The 20,825-nt window shown below is 40.7% G+C and overlaps 1 protein-coding gene across 1 annotated transcript in view; it reads right to left on the reverse strand.

Moving 5' to 3' along the window:
• Positions 1–9,816: 9,816 nt before the first annotated feature.
• ACYP2 (acylphosphatase 2) overlaps positions 9,817–20,825 on the reverse strand; it is a 31,752-nt gene continuing 20,743 nt past the window's right edge. Inside the window, exon 4 of the mRNA XM_041417196.1 lies at positions 9,817–10,441. Within this exon, the coding sequence (XP_041273130.1) occupies positions 10,327–10,441 (115 nt within the window). The 3' untranslated portion in view covers positions 9,817–10,326. The remainder of the gene's footprint in view (positions 10,442–20,825) is intronic.

The following is a 20,825-nucleotide window of genomic DNA, read 5'->3' on the forward strand; positions in this document are numbered from 1 at the left end:
CCATTTTCTGATAATTTTCTCGAGGTGAAGACTTCTCCCATTGCCTCTGAGGAGGAATCACATATCTGAAAATTTCCAGTTGGTTTTATTCTACATTCCAATTCCACTTATAAATAAATGCATTTATTTTCGTAGACTTGGCAAAGATATTTTTCCTGTCTAGGAAATCAGGTACATTAACAAAATCTTTTGAGAGGTCAGGTTAACTGTTACTCTCCTTTCCATTTGTCCAAAGGTTCTAAATGAAGTCATAATGAAATCTTGTCACTGGGTCAAATGTCATTCAATGAGACACTTCTAGGAACATTAGACACTGCCCAGCATTTTTGAAGGTAGGGACTGCAATTTTCCGCTAGAATTCAGACATTTTTGTATCAGAAATTTTACACTTCCAGTTGAGGCACAAGCCTTTTTTCTTTTTCTGTGCATGTTTTATCACTGCTGAGGTTAAGCCTTTGGATCCCAAATGCTAATTCCTGCACCTTTCTCAGACTGCTAAACCTTATGTATTGCATATTTTATACACCTTTCTTTTGGCTAGCAGTTAATTGTTGTCCATTGTTCTGCACTTCCCCATAAATTCTGGATGTGCACAGAAGAACAAACACTTCCATAATGGTGGCCACAACTTTGAGAGCTCAGGAAAGGGAAGCTTTCCCCTGTATGGAGTTACTGGATGCTTGATGCTTCCCAGGATCCTTCCTTGGCCCCACACAGAAAGCCCATAAGAGCAGCTCCAGAGGATCCAGGGTTCACCTGTGGATGCCACTTGCCAGATTTGGGGATTTCACAGGCCTGAGTTTCCCTGACAAAGCTAAATCCCATCTAAAATACCAGTATTAGTATTATACTTCAGAGAGCCAAAACAGTGTTATTGTGCAAAATCCAGACTGCATTAAAGGCAATGACATCCATCTATTATGTGGCCCTGAATATTTCCAAATACATTTAAAATACTGCAGAAAAAAACCGCAAAAAGAGGGATTCCTACATTTTTCCTAGCCAAGGTTCCCAAAAGTAGTTTATTAGCATGAAGTAATTAATGTTATTAACATTTATACTTCTGCCAGAAGAGGCAAGACCTGAAATACTTAGAAAAATACATAAAAGGTCTTATGAAAACCTAATTTGTGGAAGAAATGAGAGAAGAAGGAGCTTAGCTTTTAATCCTGTAATGAGGGACTCAACTAATGAAAAAATTCCTATAGAAGACTTTCCCAGAAAATACCTTGCTTCATAAGATTAATTTGTATAACATCCCCATCTTTTGGATTTGGAAAGCTCTTTGAAACTTTGTTTATCCAGCATGTGAGTGGCTAAGTTGATAAAAAATAAGGGAGAAAAGAGAGAAAAAGAAGTACCAAAGAGGCAGTGTGATAGAGGAAGTCCCTTCAAGAAAGGTATCTGTACAGATGTTAGACACATCCATGCTCTTTTCCCAGGCCTGAAATGCCTGGAATTGCACAAAGCTGGCTCAGCTCCACGTGGAGCCCTGGGCAGAGCCTTCCTCCTTGGCTGTGAGGAAACAGCTCCTGAAAGGGGCTTTTCCTGCAGGCAGAGAGGAGGAACAGGGATTGATGGCGATAAATGGCCTGGAGAGAGGCTGTTTCTCCCCCCTCTGCAGTTTGGGATGGAGCCTAGGACAACCCCCCTCGGGTTGTTTGAGCTCCCCGTTCCCAGTTGGTCATCTGCAATATTACTCCATAAGGAAGTCAGGGAAGTTTTACCTTCCTGCACCCTGCTCAGTGTCTCCATCACCAGACAGACCTCATGCAACTTGTGGGTGCTCACAGCCTTGGAAAAACAACACATCCAGAGTATTTTTTCTGTAATTTCAGTTTACACCAAAAATCTTTGCTACTGTTTCAGCTCCAAAGAGAAATGAGCTGCAAAGGAAGAACACAAGCTCCAGGGTGATGTTTCTGCAGCCAGACCCAGCTTCCAGAGCCTGGGAAGACATTTCACTGTGGCAGGAACCATGACAGCCACCACATCCAGTTCAAATTACCCTTTTAATTTGGGACTGGACTCTTTAGTCCCTACTTCTTTCAGAAACCTCATTTAGTCCTAAGAAATAACTTACCTGAAAAGGAGGAGGGTTTGGGGTTTACATTTACAGCCAGCACCTGAAGGAAATGACCCTCAATGTGTCACTGAAGCCACTTAACTTGATCACAGGTGGATTGAAGTTCTCTCAATGACAGACTTGTTGCCCCCCTGCAGAATCCCAAGTGAAATATGTCTGCAAAGGTAAGTGGGTGCACTGTAGAAACTGAGGAAGGCACAGAGAAAACTGTCTACTGTACCTATAGCAAGACTCAAAAATAAAGGAGCTTGCTACATTATATAAATAAACTAAAGGAGCTGCTACCTTGCAGAAGGATTTAGGCACCCTGGATTCCTGAGGAGACCAAGGTGCCAAACTGGGCTTCCACTTGTTTGCCATAAGCCAATTGCCTCTGAAAGGATTGTGGGATGCAGTCAGAAGGATTTAGTGGGGGCTCCAAGGAAGGAGCTAGAGGTGGTGAGGGAAGGATAAACTAAGTTTCAGGATCATAATAACAGTGTTTACTGTAAAGCAGGATGAAGAAGAAATAAGATTGGTTCATGTAATTTTGTTTTCTTGGATTAAACTTACTTGACTCAGGGCTAAACTGAGAGCTCAGTGATTGAACTTCCCTAAGCCTACACATGCATGGCTTCATTTTTTTTAATATTAACATTTTCTTCGTAATGAAAGAAGAGCAGATGAAATTTGAACAGATGAAAGAAAACTCACTGGATACCTACTGTAAAAAATCACCACAAATTCATGGAAAAGCTTAAAGATTTGAGGGAGTCAGAGGGTGTATTACCATACCTATGCAGGGGAGAGTTTTTGAAGAACACTGGAAACCCCAGCTCTACTCCTGGCTGGCAATTTTCCCCTTGTGTGTTTATTTTATTACACTAGACAGGCACTTTCTCTTTTCTGCATGGCTGGCTAATGCAATCCCCAGTGGGGCTATGCTGTCAGGAAGGATCACCCCCAAAGATCCAATGGAGTGTGGCTGGTGAGGCCAGACTTCTGAGGGAGACCGAGTCCAGCACAAAGAGGAGCCATTAGTGATCACTATCAGCTGAAATGGAATAGCTGGAAGAGAGCAATGAGCAGGGGGAATATAAGGTTGTTCCCAGCTTAGCTTTATGCAGGGAGATGGATCAGTGGCAAAAGCCTGAAATAAAATGGAAAGGCAAAATCCCAAAGGGACAGAGCAGAGCGACAGAGGTTTCTGGGAGTTCACAGGCTATAAAACTCCAGCTGACCTCAGACTCAAGGGGACTAAAAAAGACTGGAAAGAAGGAGGTGCCTTAGAATTGGCCAGTGGGATATGACAACTCTAATCTGAAGCAAAGGACTGGAAAATAAAATGGAGGCAGCTCAGCGTGGAAAAGCCTGTGGATGGTTCCTACACTCCACGCTGCAGCTTTCAGAGGACATCGAGAGCTCTTTAAAGTGCTTCAATTTTTCAGGCTGCTCCACTTGAAATTTTAGGTTGTCAATATCCTACATCCAAATCTGCAGATCTTGGGTAAAGGAAAATGGTAACCAGGAAACAAGAGTCTGAGATTCCATCTTGGACTAAGAATAAACATCTCTGTCACAGACAGATGGATAGCAGCTCAGCTGTGCAAAACATGAGAAAAGATGTTTGAGGAAAAATAAATTAGTGGGGAAGTGTAATGCAGGGAATTGGTAGGATTTATCTCACCAAAACTATTTTCTGTACCAACTGTGATATACAGAAGCAGAACCAAACAGTCCTCACCTACTGAGCAGCAGGTATTACAGGTACTAATCCAGCAAAAAAAAAAAAGCACAGGACCAAAGAGGTACAGATCCCCATTTCCCTCTAATTTTCCAGGTAACAGATTTCTTTTCTTTCCTGAATCCTTGTTTCAAGTGCATTAGTTTAGTGGTTGCTTTGGGTCACTGTGGATAGGTTGTCCTCTCAAGTATTTTTCTCATGCCTGCAAGCCTTTGATTTGTGGTTATTTGGTTTGCTACCTCAATTAGATATTTAAAATTCAGAGGGTATCTTCCCTTGCATCTTTTAATAGACACATCAGTTGTTTGGTACTAAATAATGTAGAGCTGCCATTTCATCTTTTATTTCAGGGAATACAAGCATCTAAGGTGCAACCTGCCTCCTCCTACTCCTCTCCAGACGTTAATTCCTCCTGGCTTGCAGCAGCACAGAGGAGAATCCATTTTTTCTCTTTTGCTTTGTAGTGAGGGCAGCAAAGCTGCCACGTTGTTGCTAAGGTTCTTCAGAATTGATAATTCTGTGGCATTTTTAGCTGGATGGCTGCAAACTCTCTTCTTTACACCATTTGAAAAACCCAAGGGGCTTTCCTATAAAGCAATTTAATGTATCCCAGCCTTTCCCCCAGGACCCAGCACCAGGAATTCTGTAGTGATTTGCTCCAAGGCATCGAGCACATCAAACCATGTTAATTACCACAGCCTCATCATAGCCACTCCAGCTTTTAGTGGCTCCATTCCCCCACAGACAGGTTTTAAAAAATGCAAATAAGTCTTGGCTGTGGCTTTAAAAAAGGGGGGAAAAAAAGAAAAAAGACATTAAACAAAATAAATCTCTCAGCTTTCCTGTGTGCTTTCATTACTCACACTTCCTGAATGCTATCTGAAAATTCAAAAAAAAGCAACCAGCAACTGTTATCTCAGTACCTCCAGAACAATTCACTTATTTCATTCAGAACATTGGGGGAGTTTTAAACATACCTTGACTAAGCCAAAAAATTCAGAAGTTGTGGCTATTTCTGTCCTTTCCTCTTCCTTTCTTCCCAAAATATTGCAGAATTCCCACTGGAGGGTAGCTCAGGAGTGCCACATTTCCTACCACCCAAAGAGTAAATTGTATGGCTGGGTCAGAACAAAGCTGTTATTTCACACATGACAATTTCTACAAATAAATGTGTGCAGAGGTGTGAGGCTGCTCTCAAGACCCTCAGAGGTATTAACACCAGAAAAATTAATTGTTATTTATTCCACAGGACAAATCCCAGTCACATAAATAGAAGCTGGAAGCACCCACACTGCCAGCTCTAAACAGGGATGATGTCCAACCAACACTTCTTACATATATGGAATGACATCCCCCTGTATCTATCAGATAAATACACAATGATTACTAGTTTAAACAGCAAAATGTAAGAATTCAGTGGGTTTAACACTTTGCTTCACACAAATGTTGTTACAAACATTGGTGTGGTATCTTAGAAATAAGACAAAGCAGAATCTTGTCAATGACTCTGTGCCTACAGTTCAGTTTACAACAATGGAAATAGTTTCTTCCTTCAGACAGGCACATTGCAGCCTGCTAGATTATACTGGCTGCATAATGAATTTAAGGAATCAGCATTATGGTATTCAGGCTATGGCTTAACTGTGATAAATAGTGCCTAAATCCTATTCATCTTGGTATATCACTCATTCTTTGGAGCACACATTGCTATTTAGTCATCATTTTGTTTCCAAAGTGTCAGCAAACTTAGATAACTACACAGGTTTGTTTTTTTTTTTTTCTCCCCGAGTTATACTGTGGGTCATTAATGAGTTTTAACTTGGTCTGCAATTTTTTTGTCTGCCTGTTTCCTGACAGCAGGCAGTAACATCTCTCTGGGAAGAGATGTTACTGTTAGAGCCCATCACACAATTCAGGGTTGTTTTCCTACCTGGCATTGAGATTTCTTTCCCAAGTGAGCTGAACTACTCACAGCAGTACAACAGTTGTAGAGTTCAGGAGTGGATGTTTAGAAAAGTTTGAGGCTGGTTGGTTTTAAACAGGGGGAAAATACAAAGCATCACCAACAGCTGAACAAGACTCTCAGTGAGTCTCAAATCCCTGCTGTGACCTGCCCAGAGCACCCAGGTGCTGCCATCTAAACTGAGCATTCCCTTACCAGTTGATGAAACATTGGCTGCTCTTCTCATGCTCCAAACATCTCCTGAGCTTTTGCTTTTAAACTTTTTACACCCTCTTCTGCCAAGCCCCTCTTCCCCATCCACCCCTTTTCTCTATGCTGCTGACACAGAACTCATTTTCAGTGGTGCCACTGACTGCAGATCCCAATAAACAACTGTGGGTCAATTTCTCCACATTGATCTTCTTAAAACTCCTGTCCCTGCTCCCCTCCTTTCTATTTACCATTTCTATGCTTGCACTAGAATTTCATTTTTAATTGTATTATTATATAAGGCTTTGACGAGTTGCATGTATCCACTCTCTGCTCCCACCCTTTGCAGAACAATTCTTTAACTACAAATTGGGAATTATGGCCTGCTTGGGATAGTGAGTATCTGGCATGGTTTTAAGTGCTGAACTCCATGCAAGAAAGTTCTGGCTTTTCTAATGTTCCTGAGGCCACAGTGATTCCTCTGTAATTAGGAAAATATAAAACCAGCACCAAGAAAGTGGCTTAGTCTTTATCTTATGGCCCCCTGCTCAAACACTGTCCCATTAATAATGCATTTCCTTGGTTGCATGACCAATTCCTGTTCCCACTAAAGTTCGTGGCAGCATTCCAGCAGAACCTAAGTCAGTGCCTGCAGCACAGAACTGTCACCTCCCTGCCAAATCCAAGGGAATGCCAGGTCACCTTCCAGCTAGTGGAGAAACCCTGGGATGCTGGGTATTCCTCCAATTCAGCCTGTCAGACCCAGAAAATAATTGCTTCCAAAAATCCACAAGGGCATTGCCCCATTTTTTCTGTCATGGTTATGACGGACAAAATTTGCTTCTTGGTGCTGATCAATTGTCTATGAAACAAAACATGGCTTAGAGCTTATTGCCCACTTTTAGAACAACACAAATGCAGGAAGAGGAAGAAATGTTAGAAAACTTTCCCCTTTCCAAACTGCAGGAATCACAGGTGTTAATTCCTAACATCAAGGAATTATTATTACTATTATTATTACAGCTATGGTAGAGCTCACAGTGCCTTTCCCCAGAGACAGAGATGCTTGTTGGATTTTGAGCCAAAAACTTCTCCTACTCCCCCATTAATGCTGTTCAGAGTGTAATTCTTCACTTCTGGGGTAAAGACAACTTCACAACTGATTTACAGTGTTAATCATCAGAAACTACTTTTAAATATTTATATTTGCACTTATGTATATTAAGCTTTATAGTAACATCATCTAATTATGGAATACAACTGGTCTCCTCCTGATTACTCAAACCATTCAGGAATTTTGATTGGTAAAACCCTCCAACCCACTCCTGCAGCCATTTTAACCAAAAGAGAGGCTGTTCCTCCTTTGATCTTCCATGTCAGGATTTTTTATTCAATTATTCCAGTATTAATAACAAATGAGTTGGGGCAAGTTTAGTTATTTTGAGTCCCTGCAGTGTTTTTGAGGCAAAAGTAACCTCTCTTTAATTCTTATACTTCTACCCACTACACAATGGACTGTGAGGAGCCTTTAAGAAAGAAAAATACTACAGAAATTCAATTTACAGGATTGCTTTTGTATAAAGAGACTCTAAAAAATAAATGCTAGCAGAGAGCAGTGTTTGCCCTCATCCCTCACTGCAACATTCCCTTCACATCAGAGTGCTTGCAGCAGCACAGAGCCATGCATTAATCAGGAAGCTCGAGTGACTAATCCAGTTCACTCTGTCTAGTAAGAGGATTCCAGCAGCAAACATGCCCAGTTTTCTAAGAAGAAAGCAAGCCAAGCAAGGCAGCTCCAGAGGACATCAAGAAAATAAGAAGTGACAGATTGGTGTCACCTAAGAGAAAGTATGGCAGGAGATGCCACCATGCTTTTCTCCACACAGAAACCAAGAATGAGCAGGTCCAGCAGAACATCCCTGTTCTGCAAGGTTGCATCATTCCTGATGAGGCACAAAGCTCTCCTTCTGCTCATGGCCTGGGCAAGGTTCTATTTTTTTTATTCTTTAATCAAATACAAACAAACCCATACGTTTCAGAAATGCCTGTCATTTAGGAGTTAAACTCTGATTTTAATTAACATGTCTCGCCTTTAGGATTAATGAGATGAATTTTCCTGAATTCTAGTAGAACACAAGTCAGGCACAACATTTTCCCCTCAAGAAAGTCAGCAATGTACAAAATGCCCAAACAACTCACTGAAGTCTGTTCCCACTATTTATTTCCAAGTCTCAACCCTTTTTAGATAGAAACTATAGGAGAACAGAATAGAAACTATAGACAGAAACTACTTATATTTAAATAGAAACTATTTAGTGGAAAGTGCTTCCACTTACAGCAAGAATAAAGCTAGCCTACACATCATACATTCTTGCTGCATTGCATTTTGAAAAAATAAAATCTATGGTCATAACTGAGTGGTATTAGTATGGAGTAGAAAAGGAAGTATGTCTCAACTCAGTTTTGATGTCTAGTTATCTAACTGTTCTTGCTTTCTTTTCTATCTTACCATTGGGATTCTTTGGTTCCTCAAAACCAATGTTCTCATTAAATCTAGAGACACTGCTCTGCTGCTCTGCACACACTGTACTTCCACAAATGGGATGGCTTTGGACTCAGGATACTTTATCAGAATCTGAGGATTAAATAAAATGAGAGGATTAATGCCCACAGTGCCAGCCAAGACTCCATTAGTTTCAGGAACACAGCAACACACGACTTGCAGCACAGAGAAATGCTCCCTCTACACAGTTCCTCCCCAAAAAAGTGAGCACTTGAAATGGCTGCTTCCCTCTCAAGCCTTGCCTTTCTAGAGGAGTTGGGATAAAATCCCCAGCTCCATCCCTGGAACACATTAAAACAACTTTTGGCTGCTCTTCCTCTGTATCCAATGACCCCTTTGTTTTTTGCCTTCCTCTCCTTGTTCCTAAAAATATGAGCAAAGCACTTGGCTGAACATCTTTGACTAAGGGGGTATTTTCTGCCAGGTAGCTCCAAGGAAAATGTCAACTCCTTTGTTAGGCAGGATACAGTTTTCCATGAAGATGGAACAGTTACTGAGCTCCTGCTACACTTGAACTTTGCCATTTACCATCAGCTGAACAAGGGCCATTGACCACGACTTGAACAATGGGGGCTTGTGTATAACCACAAAACAATTCACAAGCAGCTCCTGCAAATTCCAGAAAGGAGATTTTACTGCTTAACACAAAGGTCCAAAGAAAAATCAGCCTAGTGGTGAGCAGAAATACCTTTCTAGGGACACCTTGCACTGATGGAGAAGTGCAGTGCTTGAGTTAGGAAATGTCCTTCCTGAAATTCAAATCATGAGCTGCAGATTTGGTGCAGCAGCCCAAACTTACACCACCTCCCCCAGGAAAAGGGACAGGACAGCCAGTGGGAACACCAGCTTCAGTATCCTCATGAAGTCTCCCTGAATGTTCTAATCCTGACCCACAAGCACTGCAGGAGTGAGGATCCAGGTCTGATCCAGTCCTAACTCCAGGGTGCCTGTGGAGACAGTGCTGGATACAGGAACTGGATCCACACTGGATCAGACTTATCCAGGATTTATTAGAACTTCCATGGACTTCAGATGATGGATGTGGGTGCAGGTTCCACCACACAGTCTTAACTCAGGAGCAAACACACACCCATAAGGAAAACCACTTAAATCTTCAATTTTAGTAAGAACATTAAAAAAGCAAAGAGATTAAAACATCCTTTATAGTCAGCATGGTTGCAACCTACAGGTAGACAAGGAAAAAACAGGGTGAGTGGCACACATTTCAACACCTTGGAATATGATTTATCTGAATTATTATGAAGAATTTTAAACCAGAGCTAGTTAGATAATCCTAGTTCGAAACAACATATTTATTTTAAGTTACCACTATAGCCTTATTAATTGCCACAAAGAGCCTGGTCTATAACAGGCTTGTTACAGAGAACTCTCAAGTGTTCCAGTTCTGTAGTTATATATTTTTGGTGAGATCACAAACAGTAAAACACAAATTTATTATTTTTCATCTAAATATGACTCACAGTGTAAAGATTAGGTACCATCTGGTTGTATGTAACAAGTCTCATTGTGCACAAATAATCACCAGCACTTGTAAGCTTTTATCTGTCTTTCAAAGCTGCAATAAATTAGACATTGGCATTTTGAACACTAAATGTTGACATTCATGGTGTAAGATGTCTAACACAGCAACTAGGAATTCTTACTTGGTGGGAACAGGAAGCATTTATGCTTTTCCCTAGTACAGAAAAGCATTCCAACGCTCTTGTGACATTTGATGGAGGCACACAAAATATCATGCAGTAGAAATGTCAGAGTTTTGTGCTAAGTGAGGTGCTCTCCTGTTAGTATCTAGTGTTGAAATCCGAGAAGTCAAGCTTGGAGATCTCCTTTTCGTTGGAAAAACTTGTTTTATCAATGCGGGAACTTGGGCTTCCAACTTTGCTCAGCCAGGATTTCCTGCAGGAAAAATAAGAGAGGGTTGGCAGATAAGGAACTGCACATGTGGGGGTTATTCTCTGTCATGCCTTCACTCACTTTTACTTTTTTTAAGAGCCATAAAAAGCATCTTTCAATAAGGAAATTACCCCAAATCTGTTCTTTTCTGTTTTCCCTCCCTTTCCACTTCAAAAGCAAATCAAACTCTTTAAAGGTATCAGTGTTTCCAGGGGATTTACAGAATATTACAAAAAAAAAAAAAAAAACAGCTGACAAAAAGGCTAAAACAGATTTACTGCAATGATCCCTTCTAAACACTATTAATAGTATTCCAATGGGTATAATTACCTCTGCAGAGTCAATACTGTGCTTTTAGCAAGGACCTACAAACCACTGACAACTCAGAAGACAGGAAAACAGAATCCCAACAGCCAGTTTGCTCCTTGCTGGCAACCAAAAGAATGGCAACTGGAAAGGAATGAGTTCAAAACCAGCAAAAAGACATCAATTATGTCAGAGCAACACTGATTTGCAATAAACATTGAATGCTATACTGGGTAACTGGATACCCAAACACTGGAAATGCAGCAGGTGAGAGGTTTATTTACAAAACACACTTGGTCAGTATTTTTGGTTGTACTAAACTCCCAGAAGTAGAAGACAGAAAGCATTTTATTGTATCATATTGAAGGAGAAATATATTTCCACACAAATAATTTTTCAAAGTTGGTATAGATACTTAACTGATTACTATTAAAAAGAAATAAATATTCACATTATTCTGATTTGAAAACAATAGTTGTCTTATTAAGAGTTATGCTAATTAATCCTTTGCAGAATCCCACTGAGCATTGTAAACTGCAATATTCTAGCAGTGAGACCTAATTTTGATGTATTTATAATGAGAATTATGCACAGAAATGACTTACCTTGAGCCAGTAAATCACATCTGAGATACAGAAACACACCTTGCTAGAGACCCTACATACAAGATTTTTTAAAAAGCAGCTCTTGACACCAGAAAACACCAGAAAACATCTCAAGGGGCTTCACCAGTTACCAGACACAAATAATTTCCCCATGAATCATGTTAGTCTCTCACAGATGGGTCTCATCACTGGCACAGACAGTTCTAAACTTGCATTCAATGTGACTTGAACAATAAAACAGAGCCTCTGTATGGAAAAACTTCCTACAAAACAGCAACCACACCCAGGTATCGCATGTTCCAAGTGTGACTTGCTTTATTTTAGCATAGAGAAATTAAAATATCTGTCAGATGCTTCCACTTCTTCACACCTCTTGTTCTTTGCTGCATGTTATGAACAACCTCCCTTCCTGTCTTAGATGAAGCCTTTCCAATAAGGAACATAACATAGGAATAAGAGTCCAGGAATAAAACAGGAGAACACAACTTCCCAGTTCTGCTGGAAGCCTCAAGACAGAGGGGACATTTCAACAAGCCTAAGGACAGACCAGTCCCTTTTGTTTCATATTCAGAAAAAAACCTCAAAATGGTTCTTACTTGTTTACCAGTAAAGTCTCTAACAGTTGGATGTCCTTGAGTGAGAAGAAAGAACATGAATTTGAAATACTGAATTAATCTCCTGAAAATAGTAGAAATCGCTTTTTAAGTAATGTGATAGTTTGTTCACTATTTCTTTTCCCATTTTGAAGGTGAGCTTATCCTGGAAAAAACCAAAAGGAACATATTCCTTGTCCAGCCTTCACAATGAAAATTCATCCCTGGATGCTTCCAACTCCCAAGTTCTGCTGGGTGAAAAAGTACCTGCAAACTCTGACCAGAGTAAACAATTCACTCTCAGCTCCACATATTGGCCTTCACATGAATAAGGATGAAGCACAAATTATGAAATCCAGTTAGAGCAACCGAGCTCCATGGAAACTCTTTACAGGATGTGTGTGTTATTTCTTATTTAATGCAGCAGGGAGGGGAGGAGGCAATACCTGGGAATTGCATGACTTTGGGGCTCAGCTCTGCATTGAGGGGATTTTCCTTAGCCATCTCCCTCTCTCTGCTCAAGTGACAGCCCAGTCACCAGCACTATGAAGAAGCACATTTTTTACAAGCTAGGAAAGCAGAAAATCAGTATTTCCTAGAAGTCAAATGTCATCTCCAATCTCATCACTACCATGGGTATTTATTTTCTTCAACAGTGAAGAAAAGGTTCTGCACTCTTCCTCCTCAGCCTTCTCAATTCCCATTCACCTCAGATCTCTTCATGTGTGTAGAAATGAGCTTCAATTACTTGCATTTGGAATCTTAGCTTGTCATTTATAGCATCCATGTTAAATTCATTGCTCCTTCCCACTTCTCCTCAGGAGTGCAAAGACTCCCTCCCCCTCACTCATCTGAAGCAAACGAGGACATTGCTGAGAAGACACCACACAGGTTACTCTTGTTTTGAAGGATTTATTCCCAAAGTGACTGCTCCAATGAATCCAGAACAAGAGCTAATCTCTAAATAGCCATTTCTGACCACGTTTAACTTCATGGAATGGTTTGGGTTGGGAGAGACCGTAAAACCCATCCAGTGCCACCCCTGTGCCATGGGCGGGGACACTTCCACTATCCCAGGTTGCTCCAAGCCCCATCCAATCTGGCCTTGGATGCTGCCAGGGATGGGGCAGCCACAGCTGCTCTGGGCAACCTGTGCCAGGACCTCCCCACCCTCACAGGGAAAAATTCCTCCCCAATATCCCACCCAACCCTGCTCTGTCAGTCTGAAGCCATTCCCCCTTGTCCTGTTACTCCATTCCCTTGTAAAAAGTTCCTCCCCAACCCAAGCACTGCCTGTCCATGAAGTCACTCTTGGCCATGCTCTGATCCCATTGAGTTAATCATGGATAACCATGGATTTCTGAGTTACACAACCTCCCTGTCCAGGGGAGAAGCCAGTGCTCCTGAAACAGCTTCCCAACCAAACCACACAGCTTCCCTATCCCCATGTTCATGGGGAATACTCCTAGGAGCTTAAAACAATTTGATCTGTCACTCTTTCCCTTCTCTCCTTTCATTAACTAAAACAAACCTTGCTAAGAGAATCTGCCCTGACACCCAGGCAACAGAGCCCTCCCCACTCCACACATTCTTGGAAAACAACATCCAAAGAGCTGGGTTTTCACCATCCCACTTTATATCCTTGTGGAAACAGCCCAGCTGTGCACAGTATTCCAAGCAGGAAAACATTCCTACCTGTTAACTTGGCAGAATGGAGCCTGGCCAGGTATCTGGAGAGCTCCCTGGAAAAGTTATTTAAGGAGCTACATCTCTGTAACACAGGATAATCACAGAACCCAATATTGGAAAAGACCTCCCAGACAGATTCCAACCTTTGAGCAAATACCATCTTGTCAACTAAACCACAGCATTAAGTGCCATCGTTAATAATAACTAATAACACTGGCACAGCCCTAAAATCCACTGTGTTTGAAATACTAGAATAACAGAGTAACTTTCTGATTTCCTGAACAATATGTATTTTTTAACTCCAATCTCTGCTACAAGACAGATCTGTCTAAAATAAACAGCTTGCTTGGCATTATTCTCTGAAGTATTTCTTTACAATATGAAAACTACTCCTACAATAGTTCCTTTTTTGTATGCAAAAAGACAAACTTTTATCCTGATACTGGAGAAATTTACAGTCTGTGGTACTAGGAAAGGACCTGGAAATGCCCTCCCAGCATTAATACATGAGGAACTAGGCACAGGTTCAGAGTATGTTCCTCTCTTTTCACCTCAAGTACAGTGTCACTTAAGTGGAACAGGAGAAACCTGTGCTTTTATTTAGAGCAAGGGAAAATAATGGCACTGGCTTGCTTACACTTTATTTCCCTTTGTAAGGATAAATACTGCAGAGAATGTTACTTTTTGAAGACTGTATTTACATCTGTGACAGCATATAGACCAGGCTTGCAAATATTTATAAAATCCCTCCAAAAATATTTTTGCCTTCTGCAACAGCACTGTCCAATTTTCATAAATCCTGATATTTCAATATTTGCAGAAGAAATGTGGAATTCTCTCTCATGGCTATCTGGCTTCTGAGATTTTGTAAAGAACTTCAGCCATGGTTTTCAAGCTTTGCTCTGCAATCTTTAAGACCAGGAACATTTACTCAAAAACCTTTGCTTTTATAAACCCAAAATTCCTCTGCGTAAAGACACCTCCCACCTTTCTCTCCTCAGCTTACTGCACAGCCATTCCTATTGTCCCTACACCTCTGCTCCTCCCACCAGGAAAATAGGTAATTGTAAAGAAAATTTATAGGATTTCTTGCTGTGAAAAAGCAGCAGGAAGAATAAAAGCCCTGGCAAAGAAGTGTGTTGGGAATACTGGGATTTGAGAACCAGGCAAAGCGTAAGGGAGGGGAATCTTAACCCCATTATTAGGATGGCCCACCAGAGCCCACCACATCCAAGCCAAGGGAGGGGTTACTCCAGAGGATTAAAGGAAGCAGAAGCAGCAGGACTGAAGGATACAAACCAAGCAGTGGGTGGCTGGAAATGAAGGGACCTGCTGAGGTGTGGGCATGGTGGCCCAGAATAGAGCTGCAGCCTGGAGGTGTGTGGGAGCCTGGCTGCTCCGTGCATCCCAACAGCAGGAATGCCTCTGCCCATCGGGGATTTAACACAAGGTCTGGAAGTGTTTGAGGAAGGAGAGAAAGGTAGTTAATCAAAACTGGTGTTTGACTCAGTTTTTAAACACAGCTGTCAGATGAATGTTGTTAATTTGTTTATATTTCTTCCTTCCTTGTTGCACTCAGGGGCAGCATTTCCCTTGGGAATGCACAATGAGCTCTTCCTCGAGGATTATTGGAAAGGATGTCAACAGCAAGGGCAGATTAGCAGGATCTGAGATTTTACAGATATTGTGGGACACAGCCCTGAGTAAGCCTCAAATACACATTTTGGTGGTGATTTCTATTTATAAACTTGAGAAAAGTGACTTATGTGTTAATCATCACATTCTGTATGGCATTGGCAAGGTTTTTTTAATGTAGAAGTGATCACATCCAGTTTGTATCGGGGAGAATTTGGCTCTATGCACCTCAAATCCACTCTGACACTGGTATCTGATCTATGTTAAATGTCCTCACCTATTACTTTAAAGAGAAGGAATTATCCCACAATGACAGAAACCAAGCCTGGAGTTGTTTTGGTTTTGTCATATGCAATGCCAAGATCTGTTGTGCATTTTCCTGTTAATCATCTTGGTAACCTTCAAGGAGGATTTAATCATTTCAACATGAGATCATAAGTATATTTTTATTAAAACTTATCAGCATACCTCTTTGTTTAGGCCATGTTAGGCAAGTCACTTTTGGCTTCTTTCAGAGATCTTATCAGAAAAATCTCAGCAACACTGCAGTCATTTGTTCCAAAGTAAAGAAGTAGTGAAAAGTAACCCCAAATTCAGCCATTCCAGTAACTCAAACAAAGCTTTTATGTCCACACTGACCTACAGAAAAGCAGGAGACAAAGAGAATTTCCAGTTAAGTTTGTGTCCTGTCTCCCAGAGCAGTAAACATCCCAGGAAGCCAGCAGCAGCCAAAAGGCCCATTGTGTTTTCTCCCTGGAATCTGTCTGCCCCTACAGGGACCTTGGCTCCCCAGGCTGACTGGGAATTTTGGCTAAGCCCACCCACTGCACAGAACGCCACTCAAGGTTCTCTGCCATTCCACATCTATTAAAGCCAAGGCCACAGGAAGCTAAAATGAGGAGGAACTGTTGTTAGGGCACCAACCAAAGAAAAGCACTTCTAATGCTCAGCGCCCATCACCCACATGAGACTGAACAAGGACTAAAGGACTTCAGCCTCTGACCAATTTTACCCATCAAAATGTTAATTAAATCCTTACACTGGCCATTTCAGAGCCATAATGAATCACCACACTTGACCAGCTCAGCTTTACTTCAAACCCATGTCCTTACACAGCCTGGCAGAAATCCAAGAGTCCAGCTGACCAACACAGTCAGGAATTTGAAAGACAACACTTCCCTGTGGTGCAGTTCCCAAGGCTCAGCCGGACACAAAAGCCATGAGGAACAACACCCACAGTTCCACACTTGCTGCATCTCCTCAAAGGAGACACTTACTCTGAAGAATAATTTATTATTATGCAAGAACTAAAAATAATGCCAGGCCAAACTGGAGTGAATTCCTTCAAGCACCACTGGGATTCTATTTTCCTCAAAATTCCCCCTTATTTTACAAATCTCATTACATAGTTAAAGGACTGAAAAAATAGAAGAGTTAGAAGGCTCACTGAGAAGTTGCCATTTCCAATCATAAAGGTCTTAAAGAAACGCATCAACACTTTGAAAGCATCCTCCTGTAGAGCTCTGAGCAAGTCTGAGGGCCAATATTTAACATTTTCAGTGTTGCAGTGACTGCACATAAATTTATCTTTTCCTAGAATGCCTCTGTTGGAATATTTCACAAGCTAACAAGGTTGGCCTACAACGAAGAACTTCGGGTCTCTTTTTATCCTTCGTTTGCAAAAGAGTTTTGAATTTTTTGTCAAGCATTCAGCCAGCTCAGCTCTATTTTTTCCCCGATTTTACACTATGTGATCTAATTTGTTAATTTAAATTGCACACTTTCCAAGGAAGCAGTTACACCCCCACCTTTTAACCTCCCATCTCCAACTGCTTTTCTTAAAGCAACTGTGATGCAACATAGTAGACATTTCAGAACATAAGAGCAACAAGAAAATGTTTTAAATACATAATATTAGAGAGCACAAGTGTTCAGGAAAACACCAAGTGGATTCCACTAGCTAATAGTCTGCTTAAAATTTATAAGCTGAGATAATTTGAGCTTTATCAATACTTCTTTCATAATGCTCTTTTTTTTTTTTTTGGTATTACAGATATAGCTCTAACAAGCAGAAAGCAAAAAATTAACATAAGGATGTTGCAGGGATTCTGTTCTTGATTTGACAAGTACTCCTTGTGATTTCCAGCACACCAGAGCAGAGGTACATCCAGCAGGGTGTGTTTACAAGGCAGGGAACACTGCACCTGTCATCCACAGGATGCACACACCATATTCCCTGGAAAGCAGAGGAAGGACTAGGATATGTATTATTTATTGTTTCCATCATATATCCCCAAGACCCTCTGTTTGCTCTGCCTTGAGGTAAAGCTCCAGACACAACAGCCTGAGGCAGGAGGGGCTCCAGGATGGGATGTGCCAGGCTGCCCCCTCAGGACCTTACAGAAGCAAACATCCCTTTCCAGAGTCACATCCCAAGGAATTGTGTTCCACTTACAGTAAGAAAATAACTTTCATTCTTCAACACATTGCTTCTTTATCATGTTTTTCTTACGACTTCACCTGTATTCAAAATACCATTTCTAGCAGATCTAATCTCAACCTCATTTCTCCCAAGTTCCACGAAGTTATCCTTTCACTCTCTGCAGGCAGGTACTAAACACATCACCCTAATAAAGCCATTCAAGCCCTGATCCCAAACCACTCCAACAAGAGGGATGCTGGATAGAGATCAGCTGAGATATCAAATAAATAACAAATATAACTCAGCCAAGGCTACTTGATTTCCTCAAAGTCTACTTTGCAACATCTCTAATTGTTAGGCTTTATACTTTCTTTTCTATCTATTTTTTTAATATGAATAGACTTTTTCACCACAGCATACCAAGGGCAAAGCCCATCCGGGGGTCCATGATCTGTCACTATGGATATACTCACTGAGGTAAAATAAACACACTTAAAGCTCCCAGCTATTTAAGGAAGCCATCAGAGCATGAAGAAGTATCCTGGTTCAATGTTTCTTTGTGTAAAAAAATTGTTCAACAAGGCTTTTAATATGTACTGAAATGAGATCTGATAGATGTTCTTGCTGTTCAGTGTTGTACTACATCATGCTTTTATTAAATCTCATTTCCAGAGTATTTACCTAAAAACATTCTCCTGTTTATCTGCAACAGTGATGAATGAATCAAGAAATAGATTTCTTTGAATCTTTTTTTCTACAAAATGAAGCCATACTGGAAATACCAAAACCTTGGCTTCTCAAGGCAGCTCTGGAACTTCCTACTTGGAGTTACCACATACTGAAAACAAACCAGATTGATTTTATTATAATTAAGGGTAACTGGCTTCATCTTTCCACCTAGATTTCCCATGGGTGTAGACATTTTCCTGCTCCTTCCAAATCTGCCCATTAGCAGTACAAGATTTTGGCAGTGAGAGCTTCAGACTCCAAAGAAAATCAGAATAAAAGTAGTATTCTACTAAAGGCAGTAACTTTTTTCTACTGAAGTCAACAGCATCTTGTGTCTACTAAAGTCAACACTTACTAGGGGCAGGGAGATAGCCTGATGTCTGCTTTTACAAAACTTAAAGAACTACAACTACAGAAGAAATATCAAAATCAACAGAAACCATATTTGGAAGACTATTTCATACTGTGTAAGTATTCCCAAATAGGTCTTGTTAATAACTATTTGTAAGTGCCTTGTCCTGCAGAAATTTTTTATTTTTTTGTTTATGCTTCATAATTCCTTAATATACAGCAGGTTTTGATATTTTGTGAGATGCTTGGTAACAAGAGAATTATTGGCAAAGCATAAATATGTTCCTAAATTCCATCTTCCTGGTTTTCTTCCATTTTTCCTTCAAGCTTCAGGGTCTGTCAAGAAGTATCAAACATCTCATTTGTTTTCTGTAATTTATGCCATTTTCTTTTTTTCCCTTCCCTCTTTTTGAAGTTGTTCTTACAGCTTTCCCATGGAGTCTGGCTCCAGGAGCTACATGGGTTGGGACGTGAATTGAGAACTACAAAAATCCTTGAAAGACACAAATCTAACTAGTGGCCCATTTTACTGAAATTTATGTACAAGTATTTCAGAAAAGCCCTCAACTCATTTCATAGTCAACTTGGAGCTCCTTAGTGCTTTCATTGACACATTTCCAAAGGCAGGGAGCTGAAGCCCTTGCACAGAAGACACAGAGGCATTACTGGAATAAAACCTCTCATAAGGCAAGCTCAGGCTCTTTGTTTTTGCTCAAGGTTTATTTGACCATTTCTAAGTGCACAGAGAATAAAAGATGTTTTCAGTTTTTGGCAACACCAAGAGCTTTGAAGCAAAACAACAAAAGTAATAATTTATAGGAGGAATTATGCAAACTTCCAAACATTAGCAGTGTATGATTGGGGAGCTGCTGTGAAAAAATAATTTCACAAAATTCATGTCAGAACAGTTCATGTCATCATGGTTTTTATAAAAACAAGCTGCCTGGCTGTCCTGGAAAAACAGTCCAAACACTATATAAATCATATCAGTTAAATATGAACTTCACAGCAGCTGCACTGAAATTCAGGACAGAGCATGTGTGGGACGAAGAGAGTGGCTTGACCATAGATCTGCCTCCAGATAAAGGCACTAAAAGCCTCCAGGAATTCCCACTCTGAGATAAGGATGGAGTTTCATGAATATTTATGATGATATGACAGATTTTACCACCAAACTGAGATCAGGAAGGAGCTCAAGAGCACATCACCTCTGTGAATCACATTCCAGGCTCTCAGACTGGGTACCAGTAAAAGGAGGAATCACAAAGGAGGAAGTCTTTCCAAAGGCACAGAAACATCACTTCATCCTTTATAATATCAACATGCAGGAATAATTGCCATTTCCTTCAGCACAGAACTAAGGCAGGAGTGCAAAGTCAGTCCCATTTCTTACATCATGCTGAATCCTTCCCCTGTGTTTGGAGAAATGAGTGGTTGCTTATTCTGCTGGAATTTTCATCAGCAAACATATCTGAAGCAGCACAACTGCTGCTACTGTGTGAATACATCCTGCTGAGGGCAAATTTGCATTTATACCTAGAGTAAAAAATATATAAACTAATCTTGACTGTGACAACTCCACATAGAATATATTCTCAACCACATATAGGTTTCCAATTCCAAAGCCATTCAGTTTCAAAACAAGCCATCCCTCAAACTCTTGGATACCAATCACCAGAGCACATTTCCTCTTGGACAGACAGACTCTATTTAGGCAAACCAAACTCCTCCAGGAGACTGGAAATCCTGGCACTGAGAAGTCAACAGATGTCAGAACCCAGACAACAAGGGTTTCTAGGAATTCATTAGCCAGTGAACACCTGTAATGCTGGCACCAAGCATTAAACACACAATGCCATAACAAACCTAACTCAGAGCTGCTGCATCAGTTTCCTTTGCAATCAAGGGCATTTGACCAGAGAACTTGACAAATTATTAAATAACTCAAATTACATCAACCACTTTCCTGCCCTTGTACGAAATTCTGTGTGTGGACTGTGGGGATCAAATAAAGCCAGAACCTTGCATTACAAGTTCGAAATTCCCACATGGAACTT

This window comes from Onychostruthus taczanowskii, unplaced genomic scaffold (genome assembly GCF_017590055.1).
Source record: "Onychostruthus taczanowskii isolate IOZ18803 unplaced genomic scaffold, ASM1759005v1 scaffold55, whole genome shotgun sequence".
NCBI classification, from domain to species: Eukaryota; Metazoa; Chordata; class Aves; order Passeriformes; family Passeridae; genus Onychostruthus; species Onychostruthus taczanowskii.